The 13,097-nt window shown below is 42.0% G+C and overlaps 1 protein-coding gene across 7 annotated transcripts in view; it reads right to left on the reverse strand.

Moving 5' to 3' along the window:
• rasal2 (RAS protein activator like 2) overlaps window positions 1-13,097 on the reverse strand; it is a 323,907-nt gene that overhangs the window by 142,982 nt on the left and 167,828 nt on the right. The window contains exon 1 of one of the 7 annotated variants that reach the window (XM_067990767.1): window positions 3,885-4,068. The exons of the other annotated variants lie outside the window; for them this stretch is intronic. Coding sequence (XP_067846868.1) covers window positions 3,885-3,897 — 13 coding nt within the window. The 5' untranslated portion in view covers window positions 3,898-4,068. Of the gene's footprint in view, window positions 1-3,884; window positions 4,069-13,097 lie in introns of those variants that run through there. 7 annotated transcript variants of the gene reach the window in all.

Here is a 13,097-nt window from a genome sequence, read left to right on the forward strand (position 1 = left end):
GTCTGCACATTTCAAGCACTTTAATACAGCTGGTCATGGGACAACCTGGAAGCAGATGTTTCATGGAGAACTCTTAATTCATTATCTCACTATAGTACAGTTTCATGTCATGGGTGGAAAGGAAGATTTTACATAAAATGTCTTCCTCGACGCTACCTTTAACAAAAATTCAAAGCGTAACAAGGATAAGTGAGAAATGACTGTTAAGTGTATTGATATTTCTGCTGATCAAAGATCCAGAATCAATATCACAATCATAAATAATAATAAATAGTTTCATTTATACAGTACCTGTCATTTCAAAATATCTCCATGCTTTATGCAATCTATTAGTTTTTGATATTGCAATAGTATGGTCACTAATATACTGTAATACTTTAAAAAATATTTTGCAATTGATGAAGAAAAATGACCAGTTTTACTTTCCACAACCTGACACTATTATTCCAACACTGTGACACGAAAACCTTCACATGCACCTGCCACCACACATTCTTTCTCTGTGAGCCTGGCATCGAAGCCAGCTGTTTGCGCCAGCTCTAAGGGCATGATATGTTTCTGTGCACCTTGGTCCATTTACTGAAATGATAAGAACAATTCCACACAGTTAACACATTTAAGTCAGTGATGGCAAAATCTAGAAGACACACTCAAAAGGGAGAGTGGTACTGTGGTCCTGAGAAAAAGTGCAATGAGCATTCATGGTCTAAACAAAGATGCTCCTAGTGCTGAATTTGTCTGTTCATGACCCATATCAAAGCAGGAAGTCGAATGCTGAGGAATGTTATGGGTTCCATTAGTCGGGTCACCAGAGTGTCAGGTGACACGCTTAACATTCTTTTACCTCAGACGCATTCCAATTTCCTACTTTGTCATAAGTGGTCCAGTTTATAGTACTCCCTGAAAACAATTAAAATCACCTGCTGGAGGGACTATGGTTGAAGAGAAACTTCACAGATGTCAGACTCAGTTAACACCTACAAGATCAAATCTAGCACGAGGAATTTCAATTACATTGTTCTGTACACATTCATACCACCAACAATCTGAACCACCCAGCCAAAGGGTATGGTGAATGAGCCAGCTCGCATGATTATCTTGGCACTATCAGGCCGGAATGCAAAGTCAAGCCAGGTATGAAATAAGCAGACACAGGGTTCTGTCCATGGATTCGCACCTTCGAACTATTGTAGTCCAGAGAATACTAGTAGAGTACATCAACATTTCCAATCAAATCCATAAATTATAAATGACACGAAGCAAGTTTGGTGATGGGGTGGGGTGGGGTGGGGTGGGGCGGGGTGTGAAGAGGCACTGCTGGCAAATTTTAAAAATTAAATACTGACACTATGCCATGGGGTAGATGGTGATTTTATTTGGGGGCCGGGGTGCGAGGGTAGGAGATCACGCTGGTATAGCATAACTGCGATGGTGTAATTAGAGCATCAATAGTTTAATTAGGCAGTTGCCATTACACAAATGGGCATAGGAACCTACGGTGGAAATTTAAAAATAAGGACAGAATATATGACTTGAAAATGGGACAGAAATACATCTGCTCGTCTTAGTACAATTATCTACCACCTTACAAACCCATTCAACTCAAGATGACACTTGGTCTCAACTCCCTGTGTGCAAGTCACAGGAGGTCAACATGTGACAGAAAACAACAGAGCGAGGCACCGCTCTTTACACACATGATGACCAATCTCTCTGCGTGAGTATGAAGCCTGATACAGGTAGATTCCACAGAAAGGAAATTGTGAATTATATAAAATAAAACCAGCAATGCAGCAGGTGTCACTTGGATAATTAAATAACTCTTTTTCTGTAAATCACATCAGCTGTTTGCACTACTGCAGACATTTCCAACATTGTGGAGGCACAATATCAAGTCACTACATTGATGTCAGCTTGTCTGGAGAAATCACAGGCTTCATCTGGCATCAGTCCAGGCATCTACATCCACACTGCCACAATGTGCAATTGCAGAAAGGTGGAGAGATTAGAAAAGCTGAGTTCTTCTCATTAGAGCAGAGAAGGTTATGGGGAGATTTATTAGAGGTGTTCAAAATTGAGCAGCTTTGATAGAGTAAATAAAGGAGAAACTGTTTCCACTGACGGATGGATTGCTAACCAGAGGACACAGATTTAAGATAATTGGCAAAAGAATCAAAGAGGAGATGAGGAGATTTTTTTTTTAAATGCAGCGTGTTGTTATGATCTGGAATGCACTACAAGAACTTGCATGTATATGGCACCTTTAACATAGTAAAAACATCCCAAGGTGCTTCACAGGAGCATTATCAGACAAAATTTGATACCAAGCCATATAATGCCTGAAAAGGTGATGGAAGCAGATGGAATGTACTGCATGGAAGGGTAGTGGAAGCAGATTCATAGCAACTTTCAAAAGGGAATTGGATATATTCTTGAAAAGGAAACATTTGCAGGTTATGGGGAAAGAGCAGGGGAGTGGGACTAATTGGTTAGCTCTTTTAAAGAGCCGGTACAGGCATAATGGGCCAAATGGACTCCTTCTGTGCTATGAGATTCTAGATAGATGTATAGATATAAACCGGAACTGCCCTGAAGGCACCCTTGTTCGGAGCTTTCAATAGATTTGTATTTAAATGTTGATCTTTCTTTAAGACACAGTTTGCTTTCCTTCCATGTTCAGGTACAGGGCAGATGAGCTGCTGAGCTTAATGTGTCTGTCCTTACAAAACATACTATGAAGGAAACCAGGCTAGATAATCAGGAGGGAGGTGGGAAGACGACAATGGAAACTTTAGATATTGCTCTCTGTGCCAGCTTTGACCCATAGTGACTGGATGAGGGCAAGACACTTCCATAAGTTCCTATTTATGTTTGCCCTACCCCACTTCTCAAGAGTCCTTCCCCAACACTACACTGCCACGAAAGCACACATGACCTGGTTCCAGGTCTCTAAACAGCCATTAGCAGTGTCATAGTATGTCCAGGTAGCCCGTCTTCAACTTGCATCTATGTGTTTGCTTTCATTCAGTGTCCAGAGAAGACAACCAAAATTGGGAATGACTGGCAGGAGGGTAGGAGACAGTCCAGGCACATGGTAATGGCAATCAACCAACCTGCCACAGCACCTTGGATAAAAATTGAAGAAGCTGGAATTTATTTTTTACAATTAGTTTTTAGTTCTATCTTGGCAGCATAGCTCCTTTAACTTTAGCAGTGGGGAGCTATTTCTTTCCTTTGTCCTTGAGAGTTAAAAACACTGGTAGAGTCATGGTTCAGTGATATGATCCATGCTGAAAGGTTCACTATTTTTAGACCAGCTCAGCCCCTGTAATTCAGTTCCAAGCTGAGCGATGTCTCCATCACATCATACAGTGTCGCTTTTGTTGGGAAAGGAAGACAGTGCCACTCTCTCCTGGCCTTCCTGCTGACCCTTGACTCTCCTGTCTTTCACACATCAACACCCCCTCCCCCAGCAAACTGCTGAACCTGCCCTACATCAGACGCTTCATTCTATAACACGACTACAATCGAAGTTACAACCCTCCACCCCCTGCAGTCTACAGGCTGGAATAAAGTGCAGTTCTCCGAACAGCCGTCAATAATCACAAATGGCTCTTTTAAAGAAGCTGCGACTGAAGTCAAGCTCAAAAAGTAGTTCTGAAACAAAGTGAATAAAAACGAAGCAGTTTATGAGGAAAACACTGCGCAGCTCAGAAAGGGAAAGAGAAATTGGCAGCGCTTGTAATACTTCAAGTAGAGATGTTGTCTGCATTTCTAGAACATCCTCTCAGCAGCATCACCTGGGGATAATGTACTGGACAAAACCCAAAATACCACTTGTTTGAAGTCCCCAGATCACTACAGTCACTGTGTGTGAGACTCACCTGTAAACTGCATGCTGTTACGTCCTCAGAGTTCACCACTTCCACATTTCTTCAGCACTAACCAGAATATGAAAGAACTGCTCATTTTCACACAGCCTGAAGGAATGCAGAGAAGCATGCAGGAGAGCCAGTTTTAACAGCTTTTGTCCTTCTTGATTTTACCAGCCATGTCTCAGGAATAGCAAATCTTCTCCTTCAAGGTTAGCGTACACACGCTTCCCAGAACTAAATCTGCTCTCTCACTGAGAGCAGTAGTGGAAACGTCTGGAAAAAATGGTTTGACTCCACCCCTCCCCCCCTCCACGAGGATTTGCATAGAATTCGTAGGGAGAAGCAGAGCAGCACTCAGGAGAAAATGAATGGAATTCCTCACTGAATTTTACAACTGAACACACCTAATGCGATACCATGAGCACAATAACATTGGACCCACCTAAAATTCTGGATAAATGCTGCACATACTAAATGGCAGTGCCACGTGCAGCAATTTACAAAGTATTTAAAGCATCAGTTATATAATAAAGTCATGGAATAAAGGGGTAGTAGCAATATGGATACAGAATTGGCTAAGTGACAAGAAACAGAGAGTAATGGTGAACGATTGTTTTTTTGGACTGGAGGGAGGTGTACAGTGGTGTTCCCCAGGGGTCGGTGCTGGGACCACTGCTTTTCTTGATGCATATTAATGACTTGGACTTGGGTGTACAGGGCACAATTTCAAAATGTTCAGATGACACAATACTTGGAAGGCTAGTAAACAGTGAGGAGGATAGCAATAGACTTCAAGAGGATATAGACAGGCTGGTGGGCATGAGAGGACATGCCGATAGATGAAATTTAACGCGGAAAAATGCGAAGTGATACATTTTGGTAGGAAGAACAAGGAGAGGCAATATAAATTAGAGGGTACAACTCTAAAAGGGGTACAGGAAGAGAGATCCGGGGGTATATGTGCACAAATCATTGAAGGTGGCAGGCCAGGTTGAAAAAGCAGTTAAAAAAGCATACGGGATCCTGGGCTTTAAAATGAAGGCATAGAGTACAAAAGTATGGAAGTCATGATGAACCTTTATAAATCACTGGTTCGGCCACAACTGGAGTATTGGGTCCAGTTCTGGGCACCGCACTTTAGGAAAGATGTGAAGGCCTTAGAGAGGATGCAAAAGAGATTTACTAGAATAGTTCCAGGGATGAGGGATTTAAATTACGTGAATAGATTGGAGAAGCTGGGACTGTTCTCCTTGGAACAGAGAGGAGATTTGATGGAGGTATTCAAAATCACAAAGGGTCCAGACAGAGTAGATAGAGAGAAACTGTTCCCATTGGCAGAAGGGTCAAGAACCAGAGGCCATAGATTTAAGGTGATTGGCAAAAGAACCAAAGGTGACATCAGGAAAAACTTTTGTACACAGCGAATGGTTAGGATCTGGAATGCACTGCCTGAGGGGGTGGTGGAGGGAGATTCAATCGTGGCCTTCAAAAGGGAAATGGATAAGTATTTGAAAGGAAAAAATTAGCAGGGCTACGGGGACAGGCCAGGGAAGTGGGATTAGCTGGATTGTTCTTGCATAGAGCCATCGTGGGCTCGATGGGCCGAATGGCCTCCTTCTGTGTAATCTTTCTATGATTCTAAGTCAAAGGGTTAGTACCAAAGCATTATAGCAAGCACAAGCCATCTCCACAGAGAAGTAACTGCTCACATGGGGAACACCTCTGATCTGATGAGACTTCTCGTTAGCACGCAACATACAAGTTCCTCTTAAGTCCTAATTAAAAGCAATACTTAATACAATTAATGCATCTTCGGTACTGGATATGGAGCCCCAGTAGTTCAATGCTCACGTGTAAATCTCTTTCTGAAGGCCACTTCTTTAACAGGAAACTTTCTTTAGGGGAGTATTTTTGTTGCTGAATAGAACAGTTCATGAGAGAGAGAAAGAGAGAGAAAATGGCCCATGACTCAGTATACTGTGGCACCGTGAAGCAACATACCATGATTATCATACCCATAGTGAGCTACAAACTGAGCTCCCAATATCACCTTAGCTGTATTGGGGAGATCGCAAATCGATTTGAAGTTTGGGGGGAAAAACAGGAGGGAAAATATCAAATTAGAGAGCAGACCCCCAAGTTGCTCTCATGCCTCCTCTGGCCACTGGGCTAAAGTAGCAGAAGCCGAGGAGTAGGTGCATGCCCTGGTCAGAATGGCAATGGTGCAATTCCTAGGAGAATGTGGAACTCGCTACCACATAGAATGGTTGAGGCAAATAGCATAAATGAATTTAAAGCAAAGATAGATAAGTACATGAGTGAGAAAGGAATAGAAGGGTATGTTGTTAGGGTGAGATGCAGTAAATAGAGTGGGAGGAGGCTCGTGTGGCGCATAAACACCGGGATAGACCAGTTGGGCCAAATGGCCTGTTTCTGTGCTGTAAATTCTATGTAAAGGTGGGAGGGGGGGGGAAATTGCAAGTTTTAAGGTAATTTAGTGCTTCAGTATGTACTGCATCCAATTTCAAGAGAGCGACATCTGTTCACCCACTTCGACCTTTGGACTTCATAGCCAGTCTCCATGTGCGCGTTGGGCTCCACTTTTATACGGAAACTCAAGAGAGCAAAATTGACTCCCTGCATTTACATTACTAAACCCAACAGCCGAATCGTCGGCACAGCTGTAATCATATACACTCGACTCCTTTTAATTTAAGTTATGTGCCAATTCATGTTTTAAGGGACAACTAATGATTGTGAATCATGATGATTAGATTGCAGTGTAAAAGCACTTTCACATAGACAAGAAGAAAACCAAGCTTGCAGGTGCAGTAGAGGTTAGTTTTTTAAACCACTTGGGTCTTCTTGTGGTAAATAGGCATTTCCTATGGGCTGTACACAACAGTGCTTCAAACAGAGATTTCAAGCCAAGTGCACAGCACAAACATGCCTTCGGGTAAATGCTTCACATTGAAATTTATTCCTTGGAGATTCCTTACTCTATAAAATAGCAAGTTTGGAATGAAAATACAATAGAATCCCATTACATGCACAATTGGTCAATGTGATGCATAAAGATCATACAAAACCACACTTGCTCAACATTAGTCTGACAGCTTGTACACACACAGCAATATTGGGAAACAGAAGCCAGTACTGACAATAACATGATGTATACAACTTACTTGCATCTAAGCATATTTGAGTTTGTGGTACTGCCAAATGTTCAGCTCCCAATAGCTGTATGTTGACAAGTTCTACTTCAACTTGCAAATTGTCCCAAGATTTCCACAGTAAATTCCAGTTCTAAACTTTATTTGAACTCATGTGGTCCTAAAGGCATTTGGTTTCAATTAGTCTACAGATATTTGCCAGCCAGGAAGATGATCCTGACGTCACCAGAGGAAATCTGTTGCAACTTCAAACTTGGCAACCATCCAGATTAAATGGGGAGAAGTGCTGATTTTTTCTTGAAGAGAAAGTGATCAGCAAATGTTTACCTGTTTGCTTTAAACACAGAGCAGGATGCCAGGATTAGCATCATACATTATCACTTGGATAGGATGTAATCTTGACAAAAATGACACAAACTAAGACTGACTTTCATCCCAAAGCAAAATGTCTGCCAAACCCACTTTTGAGAAGACATTGCTTCTCTTAACTTTCAAGGCTCCAGTTCCCCATTTACAATAGAATGGCACCATCAAGCAAGCTCACAACCTCAGCTGAGTCACTACGGTATTTGTCAAGCAAAAGCCAGGCACTATGGTAAAAGTAGCTTTATGCCTTCATGGCTGGTAGGACTGAATCCGCAAGATTATGTACTGGCAGTCAAGTGTCCAAAAACACTGCAACAAACAGAATCCAAGTAACGATTCAATATGGATTTATCTGAGAATTTTAGAACTCGAAGGGCCACAATCTAGAATTCAACCGTATCCACTTCTTTTACAAACTCTGCACAACATTCCTCAGCTAGGCAGAACAGTCTACCTCTTCACAGGCATTTTGCCCATGCCAAAAGAGAAGATCAGGTTGGCTCAGCCTCTGATTATCTTCGCTGGTGTAGAGTCCAACCTCTGCTTGGCATGTACCCTAATGAAACAGCCAAGATTGTGAGCTTGCTGTATGGGGACTGTGGTCACAAACCCTTTGTCATGAATTATAGAATTCGTGCTTTAGTCCACCGTGCACCATCTCGCTGGGATGGTATTTCTTAGTTACGGACAAACAGCTCAACAACTCCCTAGAGGTAGGGCAATCCAGCATCTAGATCACAGCCAATCAATGGTTAACCACCACAGGGCCAGCAATCAGGCAGGGCTACATTAATGGATATCACCCAGTAACCAGAGGCATACACATCAGCAATGAATATTCTCTCTTTCCACCTTCTCAATCCAAGTACAATGACAGCTTTCTTGGTTCAACTTTGCACTTTAACCTTCTTGCTTCAATGCTTTACTTTCTAAAAATATTATCCTCAAAAGAGAGATTTTACTTGATCACACATCAGCCTTTACAGAGATTCTGAAATTTCATCCGCACAGAAACAATAACATTTCACTTAAAAGGCTCACCTAACCTGTTGACACAGAGTACCATGAGTCACACCAAGGCAACACGCCACCGGCAGCACTGAGGCAGAATCCAGTATCCAAGATAAAACTCAGTGATGAAGATACACAAGACTCTGGTGTTATTCTTCACACTTGGTAGTGATTGGAATCTGAAGTTGTATGACGCCAACTTGGAGAAGAAGGCTGGGTACTTGAGTGGATTAATATGGAAGGGCACGCAAATTTAATTTCACATTTGAAAGTAGACCACACTTGCACCAAAAAGATACCCTACCACACGGAGTTCATAACTTGACTTGGACCACACTGGCATGAAATCTAAAATTCTAGATTGCTTCTCCTTTCTGACAACAGCCAAAATCCGCAGCCTTTTCTTTTTAAAACGCTATATTCAGCAAGTTCTCATTTTCCTCCAGCAATTCAGTACATTCACAATCCTGCCAAGCTCACACAAGACAATTAAGAGGTCTCCTGCAGTGCATTGGACAGCAAACAGAATTTTAAAACAATTATGAAAAGTCAACAGAATGTGTATCATTCAAGTAATTAGCGGAAGCAGGTCCTTGCAGTATTTTAAATGTTAAATAAAGTTTTCAATATTAATAATTGCAATTGACAGCTTTGTTCACTCTCCAGCTGTAAAATTAGATCTGACTTGAAGTTCAACTACTTCAACTTAGATTCATTGATTCTGAAGGACTCAGTAACACATCCAGCTCTGTTGCACTCTCCTGTGCACAGGATGGGCACCGTCACCATTTTCAGATGATGCTTGTAAAAATTCATCACCTTTAGCACTTGTAAGCAGCAGTACCCAGCTACAGTGGGTTCTTCTCAGCTCAAGCAGCTTCCAGAGCAAGCCAAAAACTGTTTCCCTTTCAAATCAACTAAGCCACGCTGGGAGGGACAACGGCACTTCAAACCCACACCACCAGAGTGGCTCATATGAGGAGCAGAAATCCAAAATTGGCAGCTCTCCATAAACTTGCCCCCTCTTACCACCGATCCCTGATCACCTTATAGCTCTCACATCCTTCTCTCCTTGAACATGCTTGTTGCCCCCACCACCAGCTCCCAAACAATACTCTGTTCTAATCTATTTAATCCAGGATCCATCTCGCTCACAGCATCAAGACCAACCTGGCGAATTCAATAATATCCTCTATGACTGCATTCGTAACACAGCATGAAACCTTCTTGTCCAACTCAATCTTTCCAAGGCATTCAACAAAGTCGACCTCTCCATCCTCCTCTTCCTCATCTAGGTACTAACCCTGTGCTGACTCTAGATCAGCTTCCAAAACTATGCTGATGATACCCAGCTTTACTAATCTATCACTTCCTTTGTTCCCATCACCATCACGGTGTTCTCAGGCAGCCTAACATGAAGACATAGATGAGATTAAAATTCCTCCAACCGTACATCAGGAAGCCCGAAGCCTTGATTTTTGGCCTCTCCCGAAAACTCTGATGCCTTGCCCCTGACTATCTCACTCCTTGGCTGCTTGCTCAGGCTGAACCAGAATATACACGGCCTCAGAATCCTTTTCAACCCAGAGCTGTTTCATATCCCATTTTTATCCATGTGATTTCCAACACTGTCTCATTGTCTAGCTCCACACCTACCTCACCCCCATCAGTGCTGAAATTAGTATCAAATCTTGACTTACTTCTTGACTCTATTTGTCCAACACCTTCATTATTGGCGCCCTGACCTGCACTCTTTACAAACTCCCATTTTCTCACCAATCCACATTTGAACTTTGTCCCCCATCTAATTTAAAACCCCTGTCCTCAACCACAATTCCCATCATGGCCTCCCCCCACCTAACTGTGTAACATCCTCCAGGCTTACATTCTTTTTTATTCCTTCCGTTCCTATGACTCTAGTTTTCTGTGTATTTCCCTCCATTCCACCACTGGTGGAGCAACCTTCAAGGCCATACTCTCTGGAACTCACTCCCTTACCATGTGTGTTCCTGTGTGCGTGCATGTGCATCAAGCTCTCTCTCATTCAAAACTTCCCGACAACCTGTTTCTTCACAAATGTCTTCCATCACCTCTCAAGTCACCCACTAGGACTTCACTCCTTTTTTCCTCTATGAAGTGCCTTGGAATATTTTTCTACATTGAAGGCTCAGTAAAAAAGAAACTTAGTGCTTCTGTTGAAAATAGACCAGAACATCTCCTAAAAACAAAGAGATCACAGTGATAAGGAGGCCTCAACAGTTGTTCAGGGAACCCATCTGAATCAAGAAACAGGAATAAATCAAACCACTAACAAAGGTACACTTAGTTACGATTTATCCCTCTATGACCCTCTTTCAATTCACATCTTGATTGTAAATACTGTGGATGGAAAATTTAACAGGCAATATGAAGTATTTCTATTTAAAATGTGTGTCAGCACGTGTGGTCAAAACTTCCAATGAAGCCCAAAAGTGGAGATACCAGCCTAGCACTTCTATCGAGTGGTGTGTCCTGTGGCAAACATTTCCCATCAGGTGACATGAAGAAACGTTAGCCAAGTCCTGCTGTTCAATGCTCTGACTCACAGTAAAGGCTTTTTATTAAGCAAAGGATACAAGACAATCACCAATCAATGTTACTTGGATAAGAGCAAACACATTCCATTAGATCCCAGTGAAGAGACTCTGGCCAGAGATTCTTATATTCTTATGCTTTTAGACATGCAACTGGCTCTACAAAATATGAAACGTAGACAAAGAATTCTATGATTGTCAATACAGTATAGTGCCTTTAATGTAGTAAAACATCCCAAGGCGCTTCACAGGAGCAATTATCAAAACAAAATTTGACACCGACCCACATAAGTAGATATTAGGACAGGTGGCCAAAAGCTTGGTTAAAGAGGTAGGTTTTAAGCAGCGTCTTAAAGGAGGAGAGAGAGAGGTAGAGAGGTTTCGGGAGGGAATTCCAGAGCTCAAGGCCAAGGCAGCTGAAACCGCGGCCGCAAATGGTGGAGCGATGAAAATCGGGGCTGCGCAAGAGGCAAGGATTGGAGGAGCGCAGAGATCTCGGAGGGTTGTAGGGCTGGAGGAGGTTACAGAGATATGAAGGGATAGGACATGGAGGGATTTAAAAACAAGGATGAGAATTTTAAAATCAAGGTGTTGCCGGACCGGGAGACAATATAGGTCAGCGAGTACAGGGGTGATAGGTGAACTGGACTTGATGCGAGTTAGGATACGGACAGCAAAGTTTTGGATTATACAAGTGGATAACTGTGTTGGAAAGTGTCTCCTCAATGGTGTCAAATCACATGTGCTACAAAACAGTAAGGTGTGTAAATCATAAGACATCACTAATTTTTTGAACCAGAAACCCAGATCATTTTTGTTAGACCGTCCCACCTGCTCATCATATCCCTCAATTTTTTCTCTCTCCAGAAGTGCCGACAGGAGTCTCTTGATCCCATTTCTACTGTTCACTAATAACCTTCTCAAGTAACTTCACAAAATCTATTACCCTTACAACTCATCGGGCTTCACTAAAGTTGCCAATGTAAAACAGCAACTAGTTCACCAATTTTTAAGGTTGAGTCACAGAATTTGAAGCCAAGAGATCATGTATCAGTCGATGTAATATTTCTTCCAACACCCACTGTATTCAACAGTCTTGGCATCTTACTGTGGGTCTGCTGTCTCTAACAGGCTGCTTCAGCCAAAGAAAACAAATAATAATAAATTGGAGGTGGGACAAAGAACTGGACTGTGTTTGTTTCACTTTTCTACATAACAATCCAAAGTCAAATTTAACAATCTTCAATAACCGTTCTGACGCTGCCGCTTGTTTAGGTTAGATTCAGGGAAACTGGCATCAATGAGGTTTGCACTGCTAAATCTGGCTCCCTTGATCCTGTCTGTATACCCAATCTTTCTTGGCTGTATGAATTTGCTGCCTGGATCAGGGAGCGGGATTTAGTTGTGTAAATGCTGGGACCTGGCTCCCGGAATCTGATCCAAACAAGCACTAATTTAAAAAAAGGTTTCAAGTGGTACAGAACTTTCCAAATTCTTCACAGTCTAGTTCATAAACGAACATCAACAAACATTCTCCACAATTCACCATCTGGGTCTCAGCTGATAATGGGATATACTCTGAATGGCTACAGGGCAAAGGATAGGGAACTGCTGGGTTTCTCAGCTGCTATTTGGTGTTTCATACAAATATATCTTTTGTGATTATATTTTGTTCCGGTACATTTTACAATTAAGCTACTTTATGACAATAAAATAAGCTCGTAATGAGCAAAAGCCATTTCAATAATTCTTCAGAAACTTCAGATCAATTGGTTGTATTTAAATTTTGCTGCTTATCCAACATCTCCTCCTCCCTGTTCCAGCTGCCACACACCTACAATACTTGTAACTGGAGGCCAGTCACAAGAAGAGGCTGCACATCTTGGATACCAAAGAGCTTAGGTGATAGGATGAATAAATACACCAAGTAGCAGTGTCAGAATGAAAATCTGTATACAGGAAGTCAATGATGAAAGCATTGTGCGTTTAAATGGGTTCAATTCTATACAGTTGAGCCTAGATTTACAATATCATTTTTCAACAATTTGACAATATGGCCTGTTTACACTAACAGAAGCGACATTGTCTCTAAATAGCAG

This window comes from Heptranchias perlo, chromosome 9 (genome assembly GCF_035084215.1).
Source record: "Heptranchias perlo isolate sHepPer1 chromosome 9, sHepPer1.hap1, whole genome shotgun sequence".
NCBI lineage: Eukaryota > Metazoa > Chordata > Chondrichthyes > Hexanchiformes > Hexanchidae > Heptranchias > Heptranchias perlo.